The sequence below is a fragment of the Furipterus horrens genome, unplaced genomic scaffold (assembly GCF_987537825.1).
Source record: "Furipterus horrens unplaced genomic scaffold, mFurHor1.1.pri manual_scaffold_5, whole genome shotgun sequence".
NCBI lineage: Eukaryota > Metazoa > Chordata > Mammalia > Chiroptera > Furipteridae > Furipterus > Furipterus horrens.
In genome coordinates this window covers 173,247,711-173,275,335 of record NW_028327175.1, presented here as the reverse complement: position 1 = coordinate 173,275,335, position 27,625 = coordinate 173,247,711, and the positions used below count along the sequence as shown (strand labels likewise).

The 27,625-nt window shown below is 49.2% G+C and overlaps 1 protein-coding gene across 1 annotated transcript; it reads right to left on the bottom strand.

Moving 5' to 3' along the window:
- Positions 1-1,127: 1,127 nt before the first annotated feature.
- CDHR1 (cadherin related family member 1) lies at positions 1,128-21,448 on the bottom strand. The gene is made up of 17 exons (XM_090279496.1): positions 21,186-21,448; positions 20,449-20,544; positions 19,368-19,513; positions 18,476-18,526; positions 17,179-17,268; positions 15,851-15,937; positions 14,457-14,573; positions 13,266-13,409; positions 11,592-11,670; positions 10,180-10,280; positions 8,319-8,522; positions 7,703-7,855; positions 6,101-6,265; positions 5,537-5,604; positions 4,768-4,996; positions 3,852-4,109; positions 1,128-2,584 (listed from the first exon to the last, which is right to left on the bottom strand). Exons 1-17 carry the CDS (start codon positions 21,238-21,240, stop codon positions 2,045-2,047), a joined length of 2,583 nt encoding a protein of 860 aa, XP_090135622.1. The 5' UTR covers positions 21,241-21,448; the 3' UTR covers positions 1,128-2,044.
- Between the last annotated feature and the right edge of the window lie 6,177 nt (positions 21,449-27,625).

Below are 27,625 nucleotides of genomic sequence, written 5' to 3'. Positions count from 1 at the left end.
AAATTTTGCAGCCACACAGAGTCAGATCTGGGGGTTGAAGGATGGATCTACTCACCAAAGGAACCAGGAGGCTGGTGGGCTTGGGTATGTGTCAGAAAGACTAGTCTCTAAGAGTCTATTAACATGAACATCAGCAGAAAGTGAGAGGTCAGCTTGGCTGTTGGTTAACAGGTTTTATTTATCATTTTAAAGAGAGGTTGACTGCATGCAAATTGGAAGGATACTGTATTTCCTGTGGAAGGCAAACTTGATCCAGCACAACCTTCTCCTGAAACATGGACTGCAAAGGACTTGTTTGTTCAGTCTGGGCTCCCAGCTTCTTACAGCCCACCTCTTACTAGTGTGGATCAGGGACTGCAGAAGCCCCAGCAAGGAGTCTGCACATCAGCACATCTGAGTAACACCTCAAAATACAGACTCAGAAATCAAGAAAACCACATGTGTGTATCATCTGTTTAAATAAAATCATGGAGGGTTTCTAAAGGGGTTATTAATGAATGGAGTGAAATACAAAGAACTATTATACCTCTCTGTGGACATGGCGAGATTTCCTTACAGCAGGTTTCCTTAAAGTCAGACAGAGCCTCTTCAAATTAACCACAGAAACTTGCATGTCTTCTCTCTGGAGGAAGTAGTTACATGTTGCCAAGATTGGCCTTGGCTAGAGAACAATACTGAAGAGTGGGGAGCCATCAGATCAGGTTACTGCTCCTAACCCTGGTTTGGCCTCTGGTATTCACTCCTCTCTTGGGAACTCATTTTTTTGATCTTGGCAAATGGAGGTTTGGACTGGATGTTCTGCCCAGCTCTGGAGCTGATGGTGACTGGCCAGGCCTCATGGGGATGTGGTAGTGGTGGGGGTAGGGGGTGGGGGGAGCAGGGCTGGTATGAAAGGCGCAATGCCATTGTCCAGCTCTGGCTGTCTGGCTGCCCTGGATCAGTGGCAGCACCCTAATTCAGCACAGCGTTTCCTGGGGTGCTTAGCAGGATAGCTAAGAGGTTGCTAATACTTTCTGGAAGAGCTGCACCCAGAGAACTTGGCTACAGAAAAATGTGTGTATGCTGCTTTGAACTTGGTTAAAGCCCTTGTCACCACTATTTATCTCCATCTTCACCCTAGACTGTGAGTGAAGCAAACAGGACTTACTTTTTTCATTTTGCAAATGCAGGAGTGGATGATGTGGGAGTTTCAATGACTTTTGCAAGGTTATACCACATGAGCAGAAGAGCCAGATAAAAAAACAGATCTCTCCGGATCTCAGCTCTGATATCCATCTGCTGCCTGCCCTGTCTCTTCAAGGACTTCTGATGGGGAAGGTCCTTCGAGAAGGGACCTGATGCTGTTCCTGAGGTTACTAAGGCCACTACTGTGGCTCCAGCTTGAACATTTCTGGGCCCAGGACATTCCTGGCTGGGGAATCTACCCTTACTCTTGCAAGGCCCACTTACACCTCTGCATCCCTGGTCCCCTGTAGGCATGGCAGGAACCCACAATCTCTGCCAGAACACATCCTCATCTGCCTAGCGGCACTCAGGCACAGTTCTGCAGTCAGCATGTTTTCAGTGCAGCTTTGCTCTTTCCTGCCGCATTTGCTCTCCTTGAGCTTACAAGGATTGCTGACCTCCAGCCTTAGCCGGCACTGAGCCTCCTTTGTCTGCTCCTGATTTTAGCTGGAGGCTTCAGAATCCAGGTTCTAGGTGGCCTTGTCACATGCGCCCAGGGCCCTGATCCTTGACTAATGATGCCACAGCCCCGGGAGAACATGAGGGACTGTGAGGTCTGGGGTTGGCAAGTAGAAGACACAGAGCTGACTCCTTGTCAATTCCCAGTGTCTGCAAAATGGAGAACATCATAGCTGTGCCAAGGATCTGGTGATGGGGAAGTACTTGCCAATTGCATCCAGAACCAGAAACATCCCTTGCCCAAGATGCTGTCCAGATCCCTGAACATTGGGGTTATACCATTGTACAAAACAGGGATTACCCTAAGGAGCAGAGAGGGGGAGAATGAGGTGGGGAAGAGAGAGAGGTCATGGGCAATGCTCTAGAAGTAAGCATTGTTAGCTACATTCTTCTTCTCAAACTTTTGCCTGAGCTCAGAGACCAGAGCTGATTGAATAGGGCTTCCCAAGCCTTTGGGTTTGGGTGACTGTTGAGGATGCGGAGGGGTGAGTGAGCCAGAGACTGTAGGCACAGTCCAGGGGATTGTACTCACACTGGGTGCCATTCTAGGTGGCGGAGGGGGAGCTGGGGCTCTGGGGGCTGGGGGGCTTCCTAGGCTGTTGTTGTTGCCGTTCTCATTGGGAGGACCCTCTCTGAGCACAAACTTGGCAGCAGCCTTGGTCCTGTTGAACTTGAACCACTCAAAGTGGACAGTGTGGGGTACAGGGCTGGGCCGCTTGCGGAGCACGCGCCGCACTGGCAGGACCTTGTTGGACTTCTTGTTGCGCCAGAAGGTGGCGGTGGAGATGAGGACGGTTATGGCCACAATAATGACCATGATGCCGGCCAACATACCCACAGCCTTCATGGGGTTGTCTTTTGTCTGCATCAGGAAGGCATCCGTGGGGCTTCGGGACAGCATCTGGAAGAGAGTCACCCCTGCATCCAGCTGCTCTGCCTCATCCCTGGAGGACAGAGCAGGGGTCATGAGCTCCCTTAAGCCTGATGATTTTTAAACTTTTTGACATCAGGTATTCCTTGAGAATCTGATGAGCACTATGGGCTTCATCCCAGAAAAATGCATGTGGAGAAAAAAACCACAATACATGCAACTTACTAGAAAAGATGCATGCAGAGAAAGCATGATGCACACAGCATCTTTTGGATTAAGACCTCCTCATTAGACAGACTCTGTTCTCCAGAGAGTAGGATATCATTTACCTTTGATTATGGGGTCCAATCTTCCCAAGTCTAACAGGAACCCCTAAAATGATTACTTTCTTCCTGACACTGAGCTGAGAACTATGTACACGGGTGGGGGGCAAAAACCCACAGAATTTAGTTATTAAAAATTGTATATTTATTCTTCCATGTTTGAACTTCAGTCACCTTCAGTGTACTCTCCATTTGATGCAATACACTTATCAAGACTTTTTCCACTGCTTAAGTCAGTTTTTGAACTCATCGATTGTAATGCTTATTAGAGCTTCTGCCGTTTTTTGTTTCACCTCTTCCACATGGGCAAAATGTTTCCCTTTGAGGACTTTTATCATCCAGGGAAACAAACAAAAAAAAAGTCACTCAGAGCAAGATAGGTGAATGGGGAGGGTGGGGCACAGGGGTCATGCTGTTTATGGTCAAAAACTGCTAAACACTCAGTGTGGTGTAGGCAGGTGTGCTCGTAAATCACCCATCATGAAATGAGCAAACGTGTTGAAAGTCTTCAAAAAAAAATTCACTAGCAGTCTCTCACAACAATGCCAGCTGGTACACTGGTACAGATGAGTTTCTAGAACACTCACCTAGTGGGGGAAGCCTGTTCTACAAGGGGCCTGCCCTCCAGAAGATAATTCTGTTTTTTGGGGTGTCCCGCTTGTATATTGATTTCACTTCTGCCTTTCGATATCCATGACAAGGAGGCATCATTATTCCCATTTTACAGAAAAAGAAATAGAGCTTGGCAAAGTCCAAAGTCACACCATTAATGAGTACTGAAACTAAGATTTCATCTGATTTTAAACCCTGTGTATTACATGGCACAGGAGCCTTTGTTAGTGTGGGTGTGTGATGGCACAGGAGTCCTTGCTAGCATCAGGTGTCTTGCAGAAAGGCTGGAGATAGTCTCTCCCTCCAGTCATATTGCAGTGAACCTGAGCTGACCCTCTTCCCCACCTGGGCTTCATACTCACCTCAGTGTCTATAATGTCAATCTTGATGAAGGCTGTGGTGCTGAAGGATGGGGAGCCACGGTCCTTGGCTTGCACCTCTAGAGACCATGTGTAGTCCCCATTACACGTGACATTATTCAGGGCATCCAGGGAGTGGATGGAGTTCTTGAGCCAGATCTCCCCCGTGTGTGCATTGATGTCAAATACATTGGCTGGCTCTGTGTGGGTGATGGAATAGTCCACCAGGTTGTTGGGCTCCTCTGCATCCTGGTCTGTGGCCTGTGCACAGGGAGGGACAGACATGGTTGGGCTTCAAGGACAGTACTTGAGTACCTTGGCTAAACCAACATGTCATATAGGGCTTTCTGGGTTGATGGGGAAAGGTTCTGATCCTTTTGAGTGGCCTGGAGCTTGGAGAGAAATTCAATGCGTGCCCTACTGTGAGCAAGTGTCCATGCCAGGGCCTCCATGTGTGTTATGCTATTCCATTCTCAGAACAATCAGCCAGTAGGTATTGTTGAAAAACAAAAGTTTGGGTACTAAGTGACTAATCTAAGAATAAGCAGGTAGAAGGAGGGGAGCTGAAAGTCAAGTCTGTTGGGTTTCAGAGTCCATGCTTTTCACATTGGGAAGACAGTGTAGAGCAGTGGGAAAGGCATTGCTTAGAAAGCAGGCAGACCTACTATGTGAAAAAATGTAAACCAACACTTCACTTATCTGAGACTCAATCTTTTGTTTTGTAGAGTGGAAATGATACCGTCTTTCCAGAATTTTTTATGGATTTAGGTGAGGATGGGGACATATAAAGTATCTTAAAAACCCTAGCCCAGAGTGAGAATACAATATGTTTTATTTTAAAATAAATTCTTATGCCACAATGTATCTTGCAGCTTCTAAACAAGGTTTTTAGGGGAGCTTAGCTGTCTTTGAAACCCACCTCAACTTTCACTGGGGTCCCCAGCACCATTGTCTTCTCCTGTATGCTCTTTCCAAACTGGGGGTAGTGGTCATTGACATCCAGCAGAATGATGAGCACATCAGCCAGGCTGTACCTGCCCTCCATGTCTTCCGCCTTCACATACAAGTTGTACCTGGCAGTGGCCTCGGCATCCAGGCTGGCCCAGGGCTGGGTGCAGATGATCCCAGTGGATGGGTGAATCTGGAAGCTGCCAGGCACAGAGAGTGCAGGCAGGATTATGCATAAGGACATGCTCATGCACATGTGTGCACATACACATGGGCACACACATGCCTGCTGTAATGAGCTGCCCCCAGGAAGTGGCAACGATGCATTATGCAGCTCCTCTCAGGTATCCCACAGGCCCCTCTCCCCACCCTCACAGTCTGACTGAGGGAAGCAGGTCCACCCACTACCCACCCATCCATCAACATTGAACTTAATGACCTGAGTCACAGACCTTCCTTCTCTTCCCATGGTCTGCCCCTCCCTAGTCTAGCTTCTAAGGTTATAGACCCTAGCCTTCATGACGGCCCTTTCTCTCCCAGATCCCAGCAACTCACTGAATGTGTCCCCTGTACCTCTGCCTCAGGCTCTCCACTGCTTCCCTCCACTCCTACCCCAGACTCACCTTCATGACCTAGGTCTTATCCTTTCCAGGTTTCTCCTGACTTTGGCACACACCCCGCATACCCTCAGCCTCCCAAGTCCATTGCCGAAAGCCCTGTCTGGGATTGGATCTACTTACAGGTCTGCCCCGGACCCATAGATGGAGTATTTGACTTCCCCCCAGGGACCTGTGTCTGGATCCACAGCCTGGAAGAGAGAAAACTCCCAAGGTCACCTGCCCTTTTGTTTGGGCACATTGGCAGCTCATGTGTCAGAGGGTTGTTTTCAATGGCAAAACAAGGGATTTGGGGGTTTACCCAACTCTGGTAGAAATTGATCTGGAGGCCTGCACTGAAGCCCTAGTTTTCTGCTCAGGAGATCTCAAGTAATAGAGATACAAACAGGTATAGATCTGGAAGGCATGTATTCAGTTCATTCTTTGTAAATGAGAAAGGAAAAGGAGGTGGGTCCAGTGCCCTGAACTTGGAGTTGACACTTAGGTCCCCCTTATAGTCCTTGGAGGTGTTGTTGTTCCTATTATAAAGAAAAAATGGAGGCTTCTTGAGGGCAGGGAGCTTGTCCAAACACAAGCTAATGAGTGCGGGCAATTCAAACTGGAGCCCAGGTTGATCTGACTTTATAAGGCCCCCTTTGGTGGAGCTCCCAACCCAACTCTCCATCCCTGGGCCAGTCCCCAACCCACTGTGACAGCCACCACATTGGAGCCCCCTGAGGCATTCTCGGGGATCCTGGCAATATAGTAGTGTGAGGTGAACTTGGGGACATTGTCATTGGTGTCCAGGAGCTGGATCACTACATCTGCTGTGGAGCTGAACTTCTCTGCGGTATTCACTTCAATGGCCAGGAGCTGAGAAAGGAAGGAAGGAAAACAAGGACTTATCTGGGTGGCAATCATTTCCTATCTCAGCCCTGGCCCAGGACCCACTTCAGTTCCCTGGGCCCTGGCTCAGTTCTTACTCTCAGCTACTGTTGCTGTCACCACCCACAGGGGTACCCTGTGAAACCTCCCATCATTTCCCCCGCCAACTTGCAATGCCAGCTTTCCCCTAGCTTCTGCCTATATTTCAGCCAATTTCTTTTGTTCCACTGGTTTGCATATTTCTTCTTAGTTCTAATTTTAAATTTTATTGTGCTTTATGATATAATTTGGCATTTATTAGAACACATTCCCACCTCATTCTTATTTTTCTGAATTTTCCCAACTACTATTATGGGTTTATTTCTCCAGCTAAAAACCAGTATAATTGTGTCAAGTCCCCTCACCACCTCTCTGAAGGAAATTTTAGGTGAGACTTAATAGAGATGGCATTGGATTTTTTTATTAATAAGAATTTGCATTTTTAACAGGGTTTCCTTCTTTATATCCCTTGGTTAAATTTTTGCATTTTTTTTTTATCATTTAGAGCTTGTCTATTTCTTGATATAGTTACTCCTAGGAATTTAGAAAAATTTAGAAAAAAACTATAAAAGTTTGTGTATTAACTTTGTAACCAATCTTGTTAACAACTTTGCTATGTTTCTAACAGTTCTTCAATTTCTCTTAGATTTTTTTAAGCAAACAATCACTTCACCTAAAGATAATGATAAATTTGTCTTTTCCTTTCTAATGTTTATATCTCTTATTTCCTTTCTTTATCCAGGGATAATGTGATTCCAGGAAGAGTATTAAATAATAGTCATTATAGCAGGCATCCATGTTTCATTTCTGATTTCATAGAATGCTTTTAGAATTTCACTTCTAATGATGTTGGCGATGTGTATGATGTATAAGTAATTATAACAATTTAAATAATAACAAAGTATTTTCCTTTATATATATTATTTATATATTTATGTATAATAGGCATTGTTTATATGTTTATAATTTTAAATAATTATGAATACAAAGGAGTACTTTTTTATGTTCTGTTAAAGTTTTTATCAGCATAGATGATGGATGTCAAATGTATATCTCAACAAGTAGTTTTTCTTTCTGTACCTATTAACATGGCACATTATATTGGTAGTTTCCCTTCAAGCTGTCCTTGAAGTCCTAGGGATAGTGGTGGTTTAGAAGCTGGAGCTCATAGAGGCTGTGAGGGCAGCAGGAGAGGGCTCTTGTATCACTCTTCTCCCTTCCCTCTCACTCTCCAAACCAGCAGCAGAGCAGAGGGACTGAGAGAAAGAGAGAAGGTGTAGGAGGAGCAGGGGACAGACAGGGGACCCCTCAGGAATAAATCCAGGTGCTGGTGTGAGCTACTGGTGTACCCCTCCCCCATTCAGACATGTGCAAATCATCACAGACCTTGAAGGTTAACACTCTGAACTTTTCAAAGTCAATAGCAGCTGAATTCTCCACAATGATTGTGACCTGGGCCTCATTCAGGACGGTCTGTGGGACCACTCGGAAGATGCCCCTGGGTCCCACCAGCCTCAAGTTGAATTTAGCATTGGCTCCCTGTGCAACAGTTTAGAGAGGAAACAAGGAAGATAGATGAGAATAGAAACTTATATATAGTAATGTTAAGCAAGGAGCCTTCATATGCCCTTAACCTTGGAAAGTATTTACTTCTTCTTGTAGGTGAGGTGATCAGCAATCAGATAGACTATGAGGACTATGCAAGAGAATAAACACATAGGTCTAGCCCTGTGCTGGGCATAGGAGGTAACAGGGCACACTCACAAATGCCTGTCTGGCAGGTCAGATGCAGAGGTGATTCTATTTGACTGGCTTTTACTTTTTAATTAATTGTGAATGTCTTTGACTGGCTACTCTCCCACCTCTCTCTCTTGGTTATACCCTCTTGTTTCATTCATTTTGTGACCTGCCAGGCCCCTATGACATAAGCAGTGAAGGCTGATGCAGATTCAGCTATGGGACCCTGTCCCCGGAAGATGGGGTGGAGAGCAGAGCCACATACCTGGTCTGAGTCATTGATGGTGATATTGAGGCCCCGCAGGATCTCCCCCTGGGGCGGGTGCTCATACATGAACAGCTCAAATCTGTTCTGGGGTCCACTCTCTCCGTAGAATGTAGGTGGATGGTTGTTGAGGTCCACGATCCTGATGGTGACAGGGACCGTGGCCTGGGCAGCTGGACTCCCTGCAGAGCTGACCTCAGACACCTAGGATGGGGATAGGTAACTATGGTTGTGTGACAGGCTGACTCCAAGATGGCTCCAATGGTCCCCACCTCCTGGTAGTCATTCTTGAGTCATCCCCTCTCCTTGAGTGTGGCCTGGCTTAGCAACTTGCTTCTAACTGATAGACTATGGCAAAGGTGTGGTGAGATACCACTTAGTGATTAGATTACAAGAGATTATAACTACCGTCTTCTGACAGACTCTCTTGCTGGCTTCAATGAAGCAAGCAGCAATGTTTCAAGGAACTAATGGTGACCTCTAGCCAACAGTCAGCAAGGAACTGAAGCTCTGAGTCAATCAGCCATGAAGGATCAAATCAGCCAATAACCATGTAAGCTTGGAAGGTGATCCTTCCTCAGTTGAGCTTTCAGTGAGAACACAGTCTGGGCTGACAACTGGATGGCAGCCACATGAGAAACTTTGAAATTGAGGACTCAGCTAAGCTGAGCCTGGACTCTTGACCCACAGAAACTGCAAGTTACAAATGTGTGCTTTTTAAAGACACTACGTTTGTGATAATATATTACAACATCACTTGGAAACTAATACAATGCTATTACCAACCCCATTTATCTGATGAGGTATGGAGGGGTGAGGCAGTTACCTGGAGTCACAACTAGTGAGTAGCAGATGTGTCTTATTCCTTAGTTAGCATTCTCTCTACCTCACTGCACTACTCCCTCTTTGCTGCCAGGCATGGGTTCAAATCCTACCTCTACCACACTGTCCTTGTGTCCTTTGGCCAGGGGAAGGTGACAGAGAGGGGATGTGTGGAGACTCACAATGAATAACTAATACAGGCTGCAAAGCCAAGGTCAGGAGTCCTAGGCACCTCATGAACCATGTGGCAAACATCATATGAGCTTCTTCAAGGACTTCCTTCCCCTTGTTTTATAAGCACACCCTGGTCTTACATATCTCAAAATTTCCCTCCCTGGTCCCTGATCCATCACGCCCTAGCTGCATCCTAACTCTCCTTTCTCAGAAGTCTATACATCTTCATTTCCTCTTCCCACTCTGCCTGTGCCCATGCTGCATGTGGCACTGCCATTCTTGCACTCATCCGATGGGACTGTTCTCCGCAAATTCCCCTCAGCCTCTCTGCTGCTTCTTGTGCTGGTTCCTCCCTCTAAGCCTCAGATGCTCTTGGCCCACAGCTTCTCTCTCCTCACAGCCATCCTCTGGCTGACCTAATCCCAACCTAGCCTTTTATAGCTACCTGTGTGTTTGTATTCTCTTCCTTAAATTCTAAACATATATACCCAGGGTTCAGTGTTTCACCTTGACTGTCCCTGAAGCAGCAAAATTCATCATGCTGGTCCTTGTCCGTTTGCCTCCTCTCTGTTCCCGATGGCATGGTACCACCATGATCGTTCATTCCTCTCTTCTCCACCCCTCACAGCCAGTCAATTGCCATGCTCTGTGTAGTCTCTCTCCTTCATATTTTGCAATTTGTCTATTTTTGCCATTCTACCTCTCTCATCCCTCCAGGCCCACTTGGTTGATGGCTCTATCTCCCTGTTTCTTATCCATTTCCCTCCTGAGTCAGAACCAGTGTAATCCAATGCCAGCTAGTCTCATTGCCTTTGGTACCTTCCAGGGCCAGAGGGAAGGGAAGGCCAAGCTAGAGGGAAGTTACCTGTACATGCAGCTCATACACTTCTCTCTGGAGCTGGGTAGGGCTCTGTGTGACCAAGATGGCTCCAGAAGTCTCATTAATTTCAAAGGCTCCACCGCTCCCTGCAAGAGGAGATGTACCCTGCAGTTTTGACCAGTGGCACAGTGGGGCACAGGGAGTCATGGAAGGTACATAACTATATATGCTCCTCATGCATTATCTCATTGAAATCTTTATAGAAAGTCATTCTATCATCTGTGTCTTGCCAATGAGGAAACTGGGTCTCAGACGGGCTAAGTAACTGTCCGGGGTTACACAGTAAGTGCAGAGCTGGGACTTGAACTCACTTCCACCTGGTTCCCAGGTTCTGTAGTACTTTGCTTCTCTTATGTGTAGTGTGTGTGTGTGTGTGTGTGATGGAAAGAGAAAGGAGAAAGGATGAGAAATAAGGAGATTAAAAAGGGGAAAGGAAAGAAGGAGAAAAGAGGGAGGGCAAAAAAGAAAGTGAAAGAAAAAAGACTGGAGGGGGAGGAGAACAGGGAAACAGTCAAGGAGCAAGGAGAAGAAAAGGGGTCATGGGTACTTGGCAATTTGTAAAGGTATGAAGTGGTGGGCAGGGAAGGTAGTAAAGGGTCTGCGTCCTGAGAAAAGGAGCCTGTGTGTGATGGCAGTTGTGTTCATCCGTGCATGAGCTGCTGGAGGGGAGTGTGCATCTGGCACATCCCAGGGACAGGGTTGGAGGAGGTGATAGATAGTGCCTAGGTGAGAACATGTAGACATATGGATGCAAGGAAGGGGCAATAGGTATTAGGGCCCTACTGAGGGGCCTAGCCCTCTAGGGACCAGCTAATTAGGGCTGCAGAGCCTACCCCAGGCTGGCCCCACTTGCTCAGTTGCTTCCCAGTTATGGAAAAAGTATAGACTCAGAGCCAGCAGACTTAGATTCAAACCCAGTGGGAACTTGGGATGCTTACTTATCTTCTCTGAGCCTCAGTTTTCTCATCCATATATAGGGCTAGTAGTAGGAAAATGCTGTATCATCATTCCATTTAATGAACTAATTAAAGTATATGTTCTAGGCCAAGAATTTTTTAAAAATTAGTAAAAACAAAACAAAACAAAACAAAACAAAAAATAGCCATTTAAAGAGTGTAAGAAATGCCGCCACCTCTGTCAATGAGCATACACCCAGGGTGAAGGAAACATGAATCTGCCCACCCAATGCTTCTCTCCTGGTGACTGGACCTAATGACAAGTGGGGGCCAGAGGACATGCCTGTGGAGACTTGCTGCTTACTAGAGGGAACCCAGCGATTCTGGCCCAATAGATGATGGACTGGGACTCAGAGAGGCTGGGGAACCTTGCTCTACTTGCCCAGGGAGTCAGAGCTGCTGCCCAGTGATGGCCTGTCCCCAAAGCTGCCCCAGACTCACCATTCAGGAGACTATAGAGAATGCGGTTGGGCTTGCCCCGATCTCCATCCATGGCGACCACTGTCAATACCTCTGAGCCCTTGGGGGAACAGGAGCAGCTGCTTGAGGCTCATGTGTGATGTTAGAGCGTTTCCCTCCCCAGACACTGCCCCATCATGGAGGGCAGGTATCTGTGTGGCCCCACATTTCCTTTTCAGGCGCTCACAGAACCCACTGGCCTCCCAGGCTGTAGGGTCAGCCTGAGCCCCACTGCTTCCTTATGCACATGCATGTGGGCTGCCCAGGGACTCTCAGGTCACACACGCCTCTAACCTCCTTCCCCACACACCACACTCAGCCTTCAGTTCTACTGTCCCTGCCTCCAGCTTCACCTCCTCTACCTCACCCATTTTTTGCCTTCAGAGGTGTACAGAGGTTAGAGACTGGTGGGAGAGGGACCAGTCCAGAGGGGATCCAATGCAAAGTACAGGAACTGGGATTTTACCCTGTGGTCCTGAAGTGCTGTTTGATGGGTTTGAGCAGACATGCCAACAACTAGACAAGCCTTGCTCAACCTTGGCCTGCCACCTCTTTCTAAGTTCCTTTCTCCCTGGTTTGTCCATACTCCCAGGTCCTTCTGGGTTAACGGAGCACTGCCTGCTCTCCCCTCAGAAACTCTCCAGCCTTAGCTCCTCAGCAGGACAGTGGGCTCCCTGGCCCAGTCCCACAACCCTCCCAGGGAAGCTGGCATTCCTTTCTCTCTCTCTCTCTTTCTCTCTCCTATCTACATCACTCAGCTGCCAGCTTCTGGAAAGGTAGTATTTAGTTCGGACCCACTATGTGAATGATCCTCAGTAAATACTTTTCATTGTCAAGAATAATCAGAAACTGGGAAGTGAACATCGAGAATGCGATTCAATTCCACAGAGAGCTCTTGAGGCCTGTGAAATCTGGCTCCAGCCATGGCTCTCCCCACAGGGAGCTCATGGTCTGGCTGGGGGATCCCATGGGTGCATACTAAGGAGGGGTGGAGGGGGATGCTCATGGAGGGGCGTGCTTATAGAAGGGGGTACATAGCATGGGAGCAGAGGTTGCGGGAGCTCCCATCTCAACCAAAAATATTGGGGGAAGTGATTTCAGGGATGAACTGATAAGGGCAAGGGGCATCAGGCCCATGGGCACATTTCAGGCACAGGGATGAGGGCAGAGTGGTGAGATGGCCTGGGTGGGTAGAGCATGGTAAGGGCTCATGGTTGGAGGGGCAGTTGACCCTTGGGTACCAGGCTGAGGAGTGAGACCTTCCCTAAGAGGCCAAAAGACTAGTGCAGTGGCCCAAACACTAGGGGAAGAGACTTCACTGAGGAGGCAGCTGAGGTTGACCTTTGAGCTGGGCCTGTGTGTGATAACCAGTAAGGGTCACAGTGATTCACCAGCACATTATAGGAGACCTACTGGTCTAAGTGGCACCAGGCTAAAGGCTTGGGGCTGGGGAGGTGCAGAGGCACCTCATCTCTTATACAGGTGTAGAAAAGACCCCATTCAAACCAAGGCTCTCAACTATGAGCCAGCCTCCATGTGAGGGGGTGACCCAGGGCTGAGCTCAGTCATCTCCAGCAGGGGAATCCCAAGACAGATTGAAGGACAGAACAGGAAGCATCAGGAGGGGACACTGGGCTGAGGGGCACAGTCACTCACCGGAACAGTGTCCTCATATACATAGCCATAGTAGGGTGTGCCCAGGAAGATAGGGGCCATGTCCTGCACGTCTTCCACGTTGACTGTGACTATGGTGGTGGCCGACAATACCACATCAGCCCCACGCAGCCTCCCTCCGCCATCCTGGGAAGAACCAGGGAGTAAAGGGAGGTTGGGCTCTGGAAATCCACAGACTTCAGTGGAATCTCGCTCCTGCCGCTTACATGAGGCAGCCAGCCTCTCTGAGTTCCATTTGCTCCTCTATCACCTGAGATAATTCTCCCCTCATAGGAGTGTTGTGAACATGAATGAGATGATGCATGCAGTCTTCAGTCAGTGTCTTGTATGCAGTAGACACTCAATAATGTTCTTTTGGGAATAGGGTTAGTTCACTGTCCAGGGAAATCATTTTCAGACAAGTGGCAGAGGAGGGAGTCCAAGCCAATTCCCCTCCCAGCCAGGATCCAAGCCTCAACACCTGCTGAGGAGCTACTAGAGTATGACTCAGCTGTGCTCAGTGTGTAGAATGGAGCCGTCACAGAGCCTGGCCCTAGTGGAGTAACCACAGGTGGAGCCAGCCTGAGTCTCCTGGCACGGGCTGATCGCATGGCCTGTAGCCAGCTTGTGACCAGCAAGGGCATTCCTGGAAAATTAGACACTGGGCCTAATGGCTGAGATTTTTTTCCCTCAGGGGGAGGAGCAGCCAGTTTGGCTTAGCACTTGCAGAGTTGCAGGAACCCACACCGCACACCTTAGAAATATGAGGAACTTAGTTAAGCCTTGGGGGAGTGCTGGTGAGGAGACCAAGGCTCAGAGAGGGTAACAGGACACACAAAGAGAAAGAAGTGGGGTGAACAAGCCCGGGAGGTGTGCAAAGGCTACATTGTGATGTGATGGGACATAAGTCTCCAGGTCTTGGCCACCTGGCCCTATAGAGGTGTCCTGGCCTGTCAGTCCCCAGGAGGGAACATGACTTTAGCAGCCTACGGTCACCAACAGCCCTGGAAAATATGTTCATTCTGGGTAAGGTTCACTCAACAGAGATTGCAGCTACACCCCCACCCCATCCAATGATCTGCTCTCCAAACTACCCCCACTCCCTTGTAGAACGTAATTCTATTCCCATCCAAGGGCAGCTTTCTCTGACAAAGGCTGAGGAAAGACTGGATGCTCCCCATTCCTTCCTATTACCTTGGCAACCACACTGATGAAATGAGCCCGGGCCTTCTCATAGTCCAGGGTGGTCCCAGCCTGGAGGAACAGCACGCCACTGTGGCAGTCCATGGCAAATTTGGTGGACTGCATATTCTGTAAGAGTGAGGGGCAAGCTTGGCCTTAGGGAGGGACCCTGGCTGGTCCCAGAATGCGTGTTCTGCTTACTGAAAGGGGATCTCCGCTGTCCTTGGTCGCAGAAACTCTGGCCTCAGCACTGCTGTTCAAATTTCAGGGCACTCAGCCTTTCTGACCTCCAGGGCACCCCTTGTTAGGCCTCTGGATTTCTCCTCCCACTTCCTCAGTCAAAACCAAGAAACTCCCTTCCAGAGGGCCTTAGCTCTCCTCTCTGCTCATCTAGAAAACAGCTGGGTCCAGTTTTGGGCTAAACTCTGGCCTGCAGGTTCCAGCAGGTAGAGATGTCAGTGTAATGCTCTAACCTAGAGAGGTTGGGATCTTCAAGCCCCTCACCCCCACCCCAAGTAAGTGACCGGGAGCCAGTCTTAGGCAGCATCTGGAGTGAGGGTGGGGGCAGGGTGGGAAGGAGATGATCCACAATCTACAAAAGGGTCACTGTGTGTCAGAAGCTGTTATTGGAGCTTTATATGGATTTAACCCTCACAGCAATCCAGTGAGGATGTGCTTTTTTCTTTCCCATTTTACACATGAGGGAACTGAGCTCGCGGAGTTAGGTTGTGTTCAAAGGTCCCATGAGTGGGAGGTAGTTAGATTTCTTTAGTACCTGTAGAGCCCAAGAGATTTCTCTACAACCTGTGTTTTTAACCCCCAAGCTGTACTGCCTTGAAAATTGTGAGAGCAAGTGAGTAAATGTGGAAAGAAGAGAAAATGTTCTGGAAGCAGTACCATGTGAATGAGGGCAGCTGATTCTTGGGGAACCCAGGAAAGGCAGGAGGTACAAAGAGAGATCTCTCCTTGGACAGGGTGGGATGCATGGACAGGGACAGGGTGAGGGAGTCATACATCTGCTCCCAAGAGCTGCCTTTCTGCCCTTTTTCCTATAGACAATTCTAGGCATAGACAGCTTGATTCCACCCTGTGTGGGTGCAAAGTGCCCAGGCCTTCTTCTGGAGAAGGGTTTGGGGGTGGAGAGCTGAGGGTCCTGGAGATCTGGGGAGAGGGAGGCAGACCAATCTGGAGGGAGCCAGGGTGGGCCAGTCAGGAGAAGACAGCTTCCACCCAGGCCTGTCCCATGTCTCCACCTGTCTGTCCTACCCCTGCCTTTACTGAGAACTGCTTGAGAACTGATGTGGCATCTCTGACAACCTCTGGGAACAGTAGAGGCGCTGACCTGGGCCAGCGAGGTGTCCCTTCTAGCCCATGCCTCTGGTTACACCTTGTGTGTCCTGCCTTACCTGTAGGAAGTAGGTGACACTCCCTCCAGACCCTGTGTCCTTGTCCACAGCATGAACCTTAAAGATACTGCTCCCAGCAGGTGTGTCCTGAGGGGTCATAGCCACAGGGGTCAGTCTTGAGGCATGACAGAATGCTCAGGGAATGGGGGTGGGGGTGTTGGAGCATCATGGAAAACTGGGGCCAGGGGAATGAAGAGGTAAGGAAAGGTGAAAAGATGGTGAGGAACCCAGTGAACTCCCAACAGGGGGAGGGGTGGTGACAGGAGACCCATCAGGGAGGGTACAGGAAAGAAGGAAGACAAAAGAAGGAACAGATATTCTCTCTTGTGGATGACCTCAAAGAGAGAGAAAAACTAAAACTCAGAGTAGATAAACTGTTTAAAAAGGAGTTGAGAAAAGGCTTCATTAACATGAACATATTTGGCATCACCAGGAAGAAAATACATACAATTTAGAACCAGAATAAAATATCTTTGCCTTACTGAATTAACAAACATTTAAATATTTGAAAATCCCCAGGGTTGGCAAGTGGTCGGGGGTGGGGACAGGGAGACCAATCCTCTCTCACACATTGGAGGAAAGAACACAGCAGTGTTCTGGAGAAGCAGTGACACCTCACAGGCATTCATGTTTTCAACCTAGTAATTTCAAATCTTGGATTGTATCTTAAGGAAATAATTCTAATTAGAAAAAAGGAATTTTTATGTTCAGAATTCAATGTCTTTTATGGCAGCAAAAATTTAAAGTGTCTCAAATATCCAAACACAAGGGAACAGTTTCATAAATGATGGAATGTTCACTTAACAAAAGCTATTAAAATAAGGATGCAAACTTTATAAGAATTTATGCAAAATTAATGGGGGGAATACTTATAAATTAAATGAAAAAAAAGTATATGGAAAGCATGTTTAGTGTAGTCCCAATTATGGAAAACAAACAGAAAATAAATTGAACCATCACAAAAATGACTCAAAAGAAATACATCAAAATTCAACAATGCTGTTTCAATTTGGAAGGGTTTTCATGATCTTGAAACTTTTTTTCCCCTAATTTTCTATACATTTCACATTTTCACAATAAACATGCATTATGATTTGGAAAAATGGTAAATGAATATTACTTTGGAAGAAAATTAAATATGTGAGGGGACTGCAATGGAGGTGGGGGAGGACAGAACAGGGAGCTCCCCCGAGGGCAGCGAGAAATGGCCAGGCGCTCTGCACTCTGATGCCTGGCCCCCCTCAGCCAGGTCACAGGGCAGCCCCAGAAGGCAGGCCATGGGTCTAGCATGGGAATGCTTGGGCCCCATCTAGTGACCTCTTGCTCACCTCAGGAACCTGGACAATGTAAGGCTCCTGGATAAACCTGGGCACCTCGTCATTGGCATCAGTCACCAGGATCACAACTTTTTCTGCCACCTGAGAAGGGATAAAGTGGACAGGAATTGGGGCAGTGAGACCTAAGTGATAAAGGGTCAGTGGCCCCTAATACCCAAAGTATATGTCTCTACCCATCTTCCTCCCCACTCCCATCTTCTCTCTGTTTATCGCCCCCTTCCTCCTTCCTTCCTTCTTTTATTTATTTACACAACAAATATTTTTAAGCAACTAAAGACTGTGTTCCATCCCAAAGGTAGAAGACACAGTCTGATAGTGAGTATTCTGTGGGATGAGATGGAAAGGCAGAGATCAGCATATAAAGAAAGGGCAGTGATATCATTCAGGGTGATAACAGTGGCATGCCAGGCACTGCAGGCAGGGCTCCTGCATTGCATGACTCTGGGAGCAGCATGCTCACCACGGCTGAAGTAAATGCATGCCCTGGGGCTGTGGGTGCTGGTGCAGGAGGCTGCAAACCCAGGCCCAGAAGGGGCATCTAATCAGCCTGTGGTGGTGGACAGCACGGGGGGTTCGCAAAGGAGTGAGAACTAAGCTCTGCAGCAATTTGTCAGGTGAGAGGGAAAGGAGCAACATGTGCAAAGGCGAAGATGAGTGCAACACAGTGAGTTCTGAGAGCATAGGTAGATTTATGGCTAGATGGTTGGTGGGATGAATGTGGGAGAAAAGGTGGGAAGGACCTGAATGCCAGACTGAAGCTTGGGTTCCCTCCTGAGGGCAGTGGGGGCCGGCAGTTAGCGCTTTCTGAGCTGGGTGGTAGCCAGGCCTGTGTTCCACAGGGATGGCTCTGGCCCAGTTCAGAGGTAGATTGGGACTGGGAGCCTCAAGCATGGAGCCCCTGTGGTGATCAGGTAAGCACTGATAAGGGCTAGGGGAAGGTGGCGGCTGTGGGGAAGGAGGTAAGGGAGAAGCTGGGGTCTGGGTGCCCAGGTGTTCAGCTTGGGTGACTGAGAAGGCAGAGCCAAGAACCAGGTGGGAGAAGGCAGATGGGAAAGCAGATCCGAGGAGATACTGAGGCGTATGGTTTTGCTTCATTCTCATTCTCTCCCTCCCGACTGGCCTCACTTGCCGCAGCCTTTTCCTGTGGGCACACCAGGGCAGGTCTTGCTGGGTCTTAGCTAGAGTTCATCAGTGAGTGAGTCCCCACCCCCAGGAGGTTGGAAGAGGGAACTATGCTCAGGCCCAGGGAGCTGTGCGCTGGCAGGGGCTGGCTCAGGTGTGCACTCACCAGATTCAGGCCATCAGAAATGCTGATGATAGCTTCAATCTCATCCTCCCTCTGTGATGATCAAGGACCGAGTGAGTATCCAGGAGTGACATACCCTAGAGAACCACCCCCCACCCCCCACTGAGGCTAGGAGGAGCTCTTTCCACCCCACTTAGCCCTGAGAGGAGGCCTGGAGTAGGGCAGGTGGCCCAAAGCTGCCTCTGGCCTTGCTTTCTTCAGGGCTCTGCACATCAGGGGTCCTCATGAACCCAGAGGGACTGTTGAGGAGCCAAAAGAAAATGCTCCTCAGCTAGAATGAGGAGATGGTATGCTGGAGGTCCCAGGAAGAACGTTTTATTACTTTTTTCTTTTCTTTTTCCTTTTTTCCCCCTTTATCTCTCTTATGCCTCTCCATATTCAATAGTTTTCCAAAGGCCCAGGTCTGTAGGGTCTCAATCACTGCCCAGGACACAGTGGGACCTCAATGAAGAAGGGTGTTGACGTCCCCAGGTCCCCCGGTAGGGACCACGCAGTCATACTTTCACTGCAGTCTCTGAGACCCACCCTTTCCTTTCTTTACCCTGCCTATGGCTAGTAGAGTCTGTCATCAGGTCAGAGCCAGCAGTAGCCCCATAGCTGAGGTCCAGTTATGTAGGCAGCCAGGCCCACCAGGCTGGTGTGGGAGTTCAAAGGGAAACATAGCCTGTGCACTGGAACCTGCTGGTCTAAGCGTGGAAAGGGGTAGAGTTTTACCAAACTCAGACCCACTCTCTAAACCTCCTGTCCATCCCTGCTCTGGCCTGAGTTTTCTGTGGCTTACAGGACCTCTCCAAGGATGATATCCAGGAGACCTTTCATCCCACAGATATTTTTCTGCATGCCAACAGGCTGTACTCCTCACACCTCCCCATACCTCTCTGTCCAGCTCTTCAACCAGGGTGATGTTTCCCAAATTGGAGTCAACAGAAAAGATACTTCTAGCGCCGGGGTCAAAGCTGATGTGGTAGGAGACAGGGTCACCCTCTGGGTCTGTCCCATTCAGGGTGTATACATGAGAGCCTGGAAGAAAACAGAGGGGAGACCTAGAATCGGGACCCAACTTTTCCTAAAAGTGGCAGTTGCTCAGAACAAAGGATTCAACTGTTTATACAGTGAATATGCAATTAAGTGCCAAAGGTACAGCCTGAAACTGAGCACTTGCTGCTGGCCTCACTCTTGCTGGCTGCCTCCCACTCCTTATCTTTATTCTTCACAGTCGTTAGTGAGATGTTGATATTGGCCACTTGACAGATTGTCATCTATAATACAGATTGCAGAGGAGCTTCTGGTATGCTGTGCCTACCTCTAGGGCCTTAGCCTGGTAATGACTCCTGTCCCAGTAGCCAAGAGTGGGGCTTCCTGGAGAGAGGAGATGGGAAAGGAATGCACCATTAAGGTCAGAGGAGTGGCCCTCAGGGCGGTACTGTCCCTCATGCACAGATTAGTTCCTCTTGGATTTCTGAGCAGGTGGCCTCTTTTACACCACTGTCCCTTTGCTCAGGCTTCCCAGCCCCGACAGGGTGAGGGAGAAGTGCAGATCTCTATCCTATTTTGCCCCCCCCCCCCCCCCCCCGGTGTATGATAGGGGGTTGGGTGTTCTTGGGCCATTTTAAAGCCTAAAGATCTGAGATTCTGGGAGTCAGTACATTTGCTCAAGGTCACAACAGTGTGTACCGGGCAGCTAAGCCTCACAGTAACCACCATGCTGCAGAGTGCTGCCTGCCGCCAAGAGCCCCCAGCCTTCTCCTGTCTCAGGGACTGGCCCAGCTTAGATCTTCATGCAACTCTGCCCAGCAACAGCCCTAGGGAATTCAGAGCACAATCAGGAGCACAGACATCCTGGTGCTCTGGGTCTCCATAAGCTCAGAGGACTGACTCAGGGTTGGGTGCCATGTCCAAGGGAAGGAGGGCTACCCTCGGGGAGACCTATAGGGGTCGGTGCCAGGGCTCCTCACCAACAGGGGTGTCCTCCGGGAGGCTGAATAAGGCCATGTTTCCATTAGTGCTGCCGATCCCGTTGTCGAAGAAGTGGGGGGCGAAGTTGGCCTGGGCTAGGAAGAAAACAGAACAGACGGAACACCCAGACACAGGAAGGGACAACTTCGCACCAGCGTGGTCCTGAGTCTGGCCCCAGTCCTGGGCAGGCTGACACTCCTCTCTGCAACCCTAGCACACCTCTGGACTCTGCTGGGGAGCCTCAGCGAGGGTCCCTTCGCCACTACCTCCTGTGGGCTCAGGCTTGTTAGGGACTCGGACCACCTGGGGCTCTTAGAATCCAGGCATCAGTCAAATGAAACCCATCAATGGGTAAATGGTGACCTCGAGCTAGAAAGGGACAGTGCCCTGGCCAAGGTCACACCAGGTGCGGGCGCGTCCTCCCTGCCCCATTGCATCCAGCAGAGCAGCTGCCTAACCACTCACCCTGCTTCTGAAGAAGCGTAGGGCAGCGGGGGTCCTGCCCCCAAGTCCGGGGTCTCCAGCATACCTGCCTCTGGGGAAGCGTCACCGGAGTTCTCTGCCAGTAGAGCCAGGCAACGGAAAGACTCGCCCTCCTTCTTCCCGGCCCCTGCCCCCAAGCCCAAATACCTCTCTGGAAGTGACAGTCCAGTACTATGCCTCTGTGTTCCCCAGGATAGCGCCGGCGCCCACCCCTCGCTCCCACCAAGGTCTTCGAGGCTCAGCGCTCACTCACCCTGGCAGAGGTGCAGCAGCCCCAGGGCCAGTGCGACCCGCGGGCCGAGCCTCATGTTTCCGCGGGCGGAGAGTGTCGTTCGCTGCAGACGAGGCCGAGAGCAAGAGCACCGAGCATGCCCCGGGCCCGCGGGGAGCAGAAAGGTGACAATTGGGGTGGCGGCAGCGGTGGTGGCTGGGGGAGTGGGCACAGGGCGGGACCGCTGGGTGATGCGAGGGCGCTAAGCGGATGACATGGCTTGGGTGTGCGCCACTGGAGCACTCCCGACGCCACCTGAAGAGACCAATTAGTGATCGGAGAGCTTCAGCCGCGGGAGGGGCTGGGAGAAGAGGGCGATCCTCTCTCCTGTCACGCCCCCTTTGCTCAGGCCTGGACCAGGAGTCAAGGGGCTCCCAGGTACCAGATGGAAGCGGTGTGGAGGGGGCCAAGTCTCTTCCCCAAGGGTGACCTGAGCAAGACACTCTGAAACTGGGGCTTCTTGGAGTTTCCATGTTCCTGTGAGGCTGGGCTCCGCTGGAATTTTCTTTTTTAAACTTCCTCTCTGACTTTCAGGCAGTTCCAGACTGTAACGCCGCCTCAAACCAGAGGGATCCCTCCTCAGAAGAGAAATGAGAGCAGAGGAGAGCAGGGAGTGGATGGGCGTTGCCCTCCAGGACAAAAAGATGCCAGGGATAGTGTCCCTGAAGACTGTGGGGTGAGATCAAGAGATACAAAGAATGGTTGTGGTTTGGATAAGAGTACATGGTGGGGGGTTATCAGGATCGCCTCTCTAGCATCTCAACCCAGGCCAGGCCAGCTCTCCCAGAGGGTCCCATCACTAGTCCTAATTATTAGTGGGGTCCACATGTGTGATGGGCAGCAGGGAGGGCCTTCAAGTCTCCACAAAGGTGAGAGGCAGAAGTTGCCAGGTGGTAGGCTGGCCTCGCCCCCTGACCCATACCCAATCAAGTCTTGCACTAGCTAGAGTTAGGGATTCAGGACAAGGAAAAGATGAATCAGTTGTTCCAGAGTGCCTGCCAATTTTCATACTCAATTAACCAAAATTCCTCTTGTTGAATCCCCGAGGCTTGGCCCTTTGGCTGGAAAGATACACTATTTATTTTTAAAATTTTTAATCTTGCCCTGGCTGGTGTGGCTCAGTGGATTGAGCACTGGCCTGAGAACCGAAAGGTCTAGGTTCGTTTCCCAGCCAGGGCACATGCCTAGGTTGTGGGTCAGGTCCCTGATTGGGGGGTGGGGGTGGGGGCGTGCGAGAGGCAAACAATCGATGTTTCGCTCTCACATCTTTGTTTCTCTCACTCTCTTTCTTCTTCCCTTTCCTTCTCAATCTAAAAAATAAATAAATAAAATCTTTTTAAAAAATTCAATCTTTATTGTATTTTTTCCTCAAAAGATGCACTTTAAATTGCACAGACATTCTTGCAAAAACCAAGGCAAGTGTTCTACAAGTCCTATATAGAGATGAGGATTTAAGACCTTATGCTGGTCACCTAGTGACCAAAAGCAGAGCCAGAGTTTCCTGGGGTAAATGTCTTATCAGTGTCCAGAGAAGAGTCAGCACTCCCTGTGTCCTGCCTACCCATCTCTTTATCAGTGGTTCTGGTGTCTTTGACTTCTCTCTCCTCAGTTCACTCAGTCAACAGACTTGCACCAGAGAGAGATAGAGAAGTGCCCCACAAAGCGTGTATGTGGGCACATGTGTGTGCTGTCACTCATATTATCTCCTGTGACCACCACAGCCTGTCCTGGTATGATGTCTCTGCTTCACAAAGGAATAAGTTAAAATACAGAGAGGGTAAATCACGTACCTAGGCTCACACAGCCAGTGAGGGACAGACCAGTCCAGTTTGGGCTGGTTCCAAGAAATAATAATAATAATAATAATAATAATAATTGAAATTCTTTCCAGGGCAGAAGAAGATGACTGTGAAGCCACTGGATTTTCAGCTCTGAGCCCCTTGCTCACACATCTTGTTCATAGTACTAATTTTGTGTTTGTAGTTTACATTACTATTTTTTTAAAGAGATCACTCTCCTTCAGTTGCACAGGTTCACATCTGCTAGAGTGACCAGCCATCCTGGTTTGCCTGGATCTGAGGGGTTTTCCAGAGATGTGAGACTTTCAATGCAAAAACCAGGAAGGTCTGGGATAAACTGGGAGGAGCTGGTCATTTTAGACCAGCCCCTGTCCTTAAAGCATCCGAGAAACTGGGAAAACAGCAGCTCTATTTGCAAGTCTCATCATCCACCCTGCTCTTGACCTTGCAGTATGGAGTGCCTAGATGGCTGTTTGTCATAGCCAGGAAGGAAGGACTCATCTGCCATGGGGCTTGGCCCTCCCCCTGGGCAGCCTCAAATCACACCAATCACCTTGTCTTCCACATGCCCATCACCCCTGCAGAGTGACAGGCTCCCTCTCTCCTAGGGTCTCCCCACCATGGCACCTGTGGTGAAATACCAAATCAGGTCATCACTAGGTCAGGTCTGACAGCTCTTCTTCAGGTACATTTACAATAGTTGGTTCAGCTGCCAGGCTTGGCAGGCACGTGCGTTCCAGCTCCATCTGCCAGCACAGCAGCCCAGGCTCTTGTGACCTCTTTGCTCAGTACCTTGCCCATGCACACACACACACACATTTACACAGCTGCCTGCAAACACACACAAGCTCTAATCCCACTTGCAGACCCATTTTGTACACAGATACATACACACCCACCTACATATAAATCTGCTTACCCCTCCTCATGTAAACACACATGCCCAGCACATGCATGCACACCTGCACCAAGAGGGTTTGGGCAAGGAGCTCTCCAGACTCCTGGTGCTGAGGATGTGGTGAGTAGCAGGTGTCTGCTATTCAGGCTCATCTTCCTGACGATCCTGACCTGGGGTCAGAGGAACAAGCAGGTCTCTAGCACCCTGCTCTGCCCCAACTGTCAGGTTGAGACCAGCTGGCAGGCTGACCTCTGTCCTAGTACTTGACATCCTGAGCTGGTTTATCCAGTTGCTGAGTTCCAACAAAATGACTGCCTGTGATAGGGAAGCCTTTTCCAGAGAAGGATGTGGTACTGAGTGTGAAGGTATAGGGTCAGGAGATCCCAGTGGGCCTGGATGAACCATCTCTGTACATGACTGTGAGGCTCCACCTATCCCAGCCCAGGTGAGGTCCTGAGGGCTGTAAGTTGGGAGTGCTTTCCCACAGCAGTGGACTGTGGAGATAGTAGCTAAGCTGTGGGCTCAGGAGACCAGGGAACCCTGGACATTATCTACTCTGTAATGTGGCCTCCCCTTGCCCTTGCCGCATCCAGGCCAGGTGCAGGGTGGCTGCCTCAGTTTCCTCTGACTTGCAGATAGGATCCTTTCTCTAACTGCCTAAGGCTCTGCCTGTTCCCTTAACCGAGGGACTCTGCAGGAGTCTAGGGCTGCCACCTGTTCCCTAGTCCCCATTCTAGCTGGCTCAGATGCCTGGCTATAATACTGTCCCTTGGTCATTTTGGTATTTGTACAGGTGGACAGACGTTTCAACTCTGACATTGCCTGTTTTTACCCTACAATAGTCTCCTTTGCTATCTTAGCCTACAATGTGGCTGAGCCAGGGTAGGGAATACACCAAAAGATATCTTTTCCTCCAGAAGACTTTTGTTGTTGTAGTTCTGGCATGTTCTGCCCTCTCGCAGAACTAGTTCCTACTTGGGACCTCGACAGGGCCCTTGGAAGACATTAGTGCTCTAATCTGCCTGTTTTGGCATCTCCCCAGAGTGCTGGGAACCATTTAGCTTGCACGGGGCCTGTCACAGTAGGTCCTCGATAGGTAGTTGTTGACTGCCTGAATGAATGATTGAAATAAATGAATGAATGACTGAAATTAATGAATGAATGAAAAGGCACCTAACAGTCAGTCTTCATATCTGGTCCTCATTGACAACTGACTTTCTTCAGCCTTTGACATGCTCCTTCTTTGTTCATCCATTCATAACTTGACAGACTGGAGTAGCCAGTCTCCAGACTAGAGATGACAATGGCTGAGTGAAAGTCAATAGCTGGTGGTGGGGACTACTCCAAATGGGCAAGTCAGTGTTCAGAGCCACAGCATATTTAAGCATTGAATTGAACAAGCAAAATGGTTTCAGTTCTGACAGGTTATAATTTGACACCTCCCACCCTCTGGTTCACACTTTGCAAGTCCCGAAAGGGGCAGTGCAGTTTGACAGATTATTTTTTTAAATATGTTTGATTTAGAGAGAGAGATAGAGGAAGGGAGAGAGAGAGAAACATTGATGGGAGAGTGAAACATTGATTGGCTGCCTCCCATATGTGCCCTAACTGAGGATCGAACCCACAACCCAGGGTATGTGCCCTGACTGGAAATTGAACCCCCACCCCAGCCTTCTGGTGCATGGGACGGCGCTCCAACCAACTGAGCCACACTGACCAGGGCAAGTTTGATAGCTTAAACAGCAGATGAGCCAAAGTTATTTTCCAGGGCTGGAGCTGTTGCTAGCAAGTCTGCTAGTTGCCCCTAAAGCAGTCCACATGTTACCAGGCTGCTAGTAAGTGTGCAAGGACCAACTGCTGTCTGGGAAACAAAATTAAAGCCCTGGACACACTCAGATGCTAGAAGTTTTATGTTTCCAAGGTAGAAAAAAATGGCCACAGAATCAATCAGTGGAATCTCATGTAGGAGGTCCTACATGAACATTAACCAGCCAAGACGTGACCTTTGCAGGGCTCCAGGAAGGTTGAGCCCAAACAGTTTGCCTGGAGATAAGCTCAGAGATGATCAGCAGAGTGGGTGGGTACACAGGACTGTGAAGTGCACATGGTGCCCAACAGGATGCTTTATAATTGCTAGGGATGAAATTGGTCCAGTAGGATCCCGTCTTGAATGCGTGTGGAGAGAGGGGCAAGACCTAAATCTGTTTATTTTAGTGGAAGCAGATCTGCAATGACTATTTGGTTTCTATTTCAGAATCAGGTGTTTCTCATTTCCTCATTTACTTTCCCTAACAGCCCTCTCTGATGGGGAGTCTCAGTCTCATTTTACAAATGAGGAACCTGAGGTTCGGAGAGATCATCTGACCTCCCTGATGTCACACAGTGGGAACATGATAGACCCATCATTTGAAGCCAACTCAGTCTGTGAAGCTTACAGCTGTCAACCATACAGGTGTCCCACATAGTCAGGGACTGTGGGTCCCATTTAGTTGCTATGGAGACTGCATACTTTCTCTAATGACACTATTGTAACCTGCAAACATGTCTAGTTCTTCAAGGAATCAATTAGGGCAACATAAGAATTCCAGTTTTCTAACTAAAAGTCACTTTCAGATGTTTGGGGTTTCCTTGTAATCTCATAGGGTGTCCAATAGCCTTAACTAGCCTTATGCACAAAACTGCCACTGTAGACTCAATCTATCCTTTGAGGGTGAAGTTCTCCCTCCAGGAGAGGGTGAAGTTCTCCCTCCAGGATTAAAACTCACATGGCAAGTTCTGGCAGTGGCACTCCCACATGAGAGGGAGAAGAAATATTTCTGGCATTTGTCCTCCAACTCTGCTCAGGCACCTTTGTTTGCTTGGGAATCAGTCTCGGGCTCTCCCCTACTTTTCAGAGGAAGGACAGATGGGGTCAGCCAGGTAGGCAGGGGCAGGGTCCTCAGTTCCCTTTCATGCTTCCCACATTTGGCCTGGGCTACTCTGAGGGGCTGATGTCCCTGGAAGGCCCCTTTGAGTTACTGCCCATTTCATCTGGGGCTGGTCTCTTTAGGACACCATCTCCCAAAGCACAGTGGCTCAGAGCTGCGAACACTGCATTCCTGCCCCTCTTCCCTTTCCCACAGGCCAGGCTTTATTTTCTCTTTATTTGTGTATATTAAATACCTGACTTTCCCTGCTGTACCCCTCAAAGAGGCTGAGACTTCTGGGGCTTGTGCTTCCTGAGCATAAAGGGGGACTCGGTTCAGTGGCCTGGCACAGGGACTTTGAATTGTTCCTCCTGGTTGACTTTTGAGTACAAATGTTTGTTTTGTGTGAGATTTTTTTCTTTACCTTTTTTGGGGGGGTGGGTGGGTGTAGGGGGCAGGTGAAGAGAGGAGAAGGGTAAGGAACATGGATCTGGAAGGGCCAGCCCTCTTGCATTCTTGGAAGGTGAGGGGTTCACCTTGCCAAGGAATTCTTGGTGGGAGTCCTACACAGCACAGGATTGGTCACTATAGATTTGTCTACACAGCCTACACAGCTGCCAAGTCTTCAGCACTATTCAGAGACCCGTCTATTCCTCCCCTTTCTACCTTGCCCACTGCCGTGCCTTAGTTCTAGCACATTCCAGGTCCTCCTAATAACCCTCCCCAAAGCCCTCCCTTCCTGTATTCTCTCCTGCTTACAAACATCCCTGGCTCTTCATCATCATCAGGATAAACTCTAACTATCTAAGAGCATTCTTG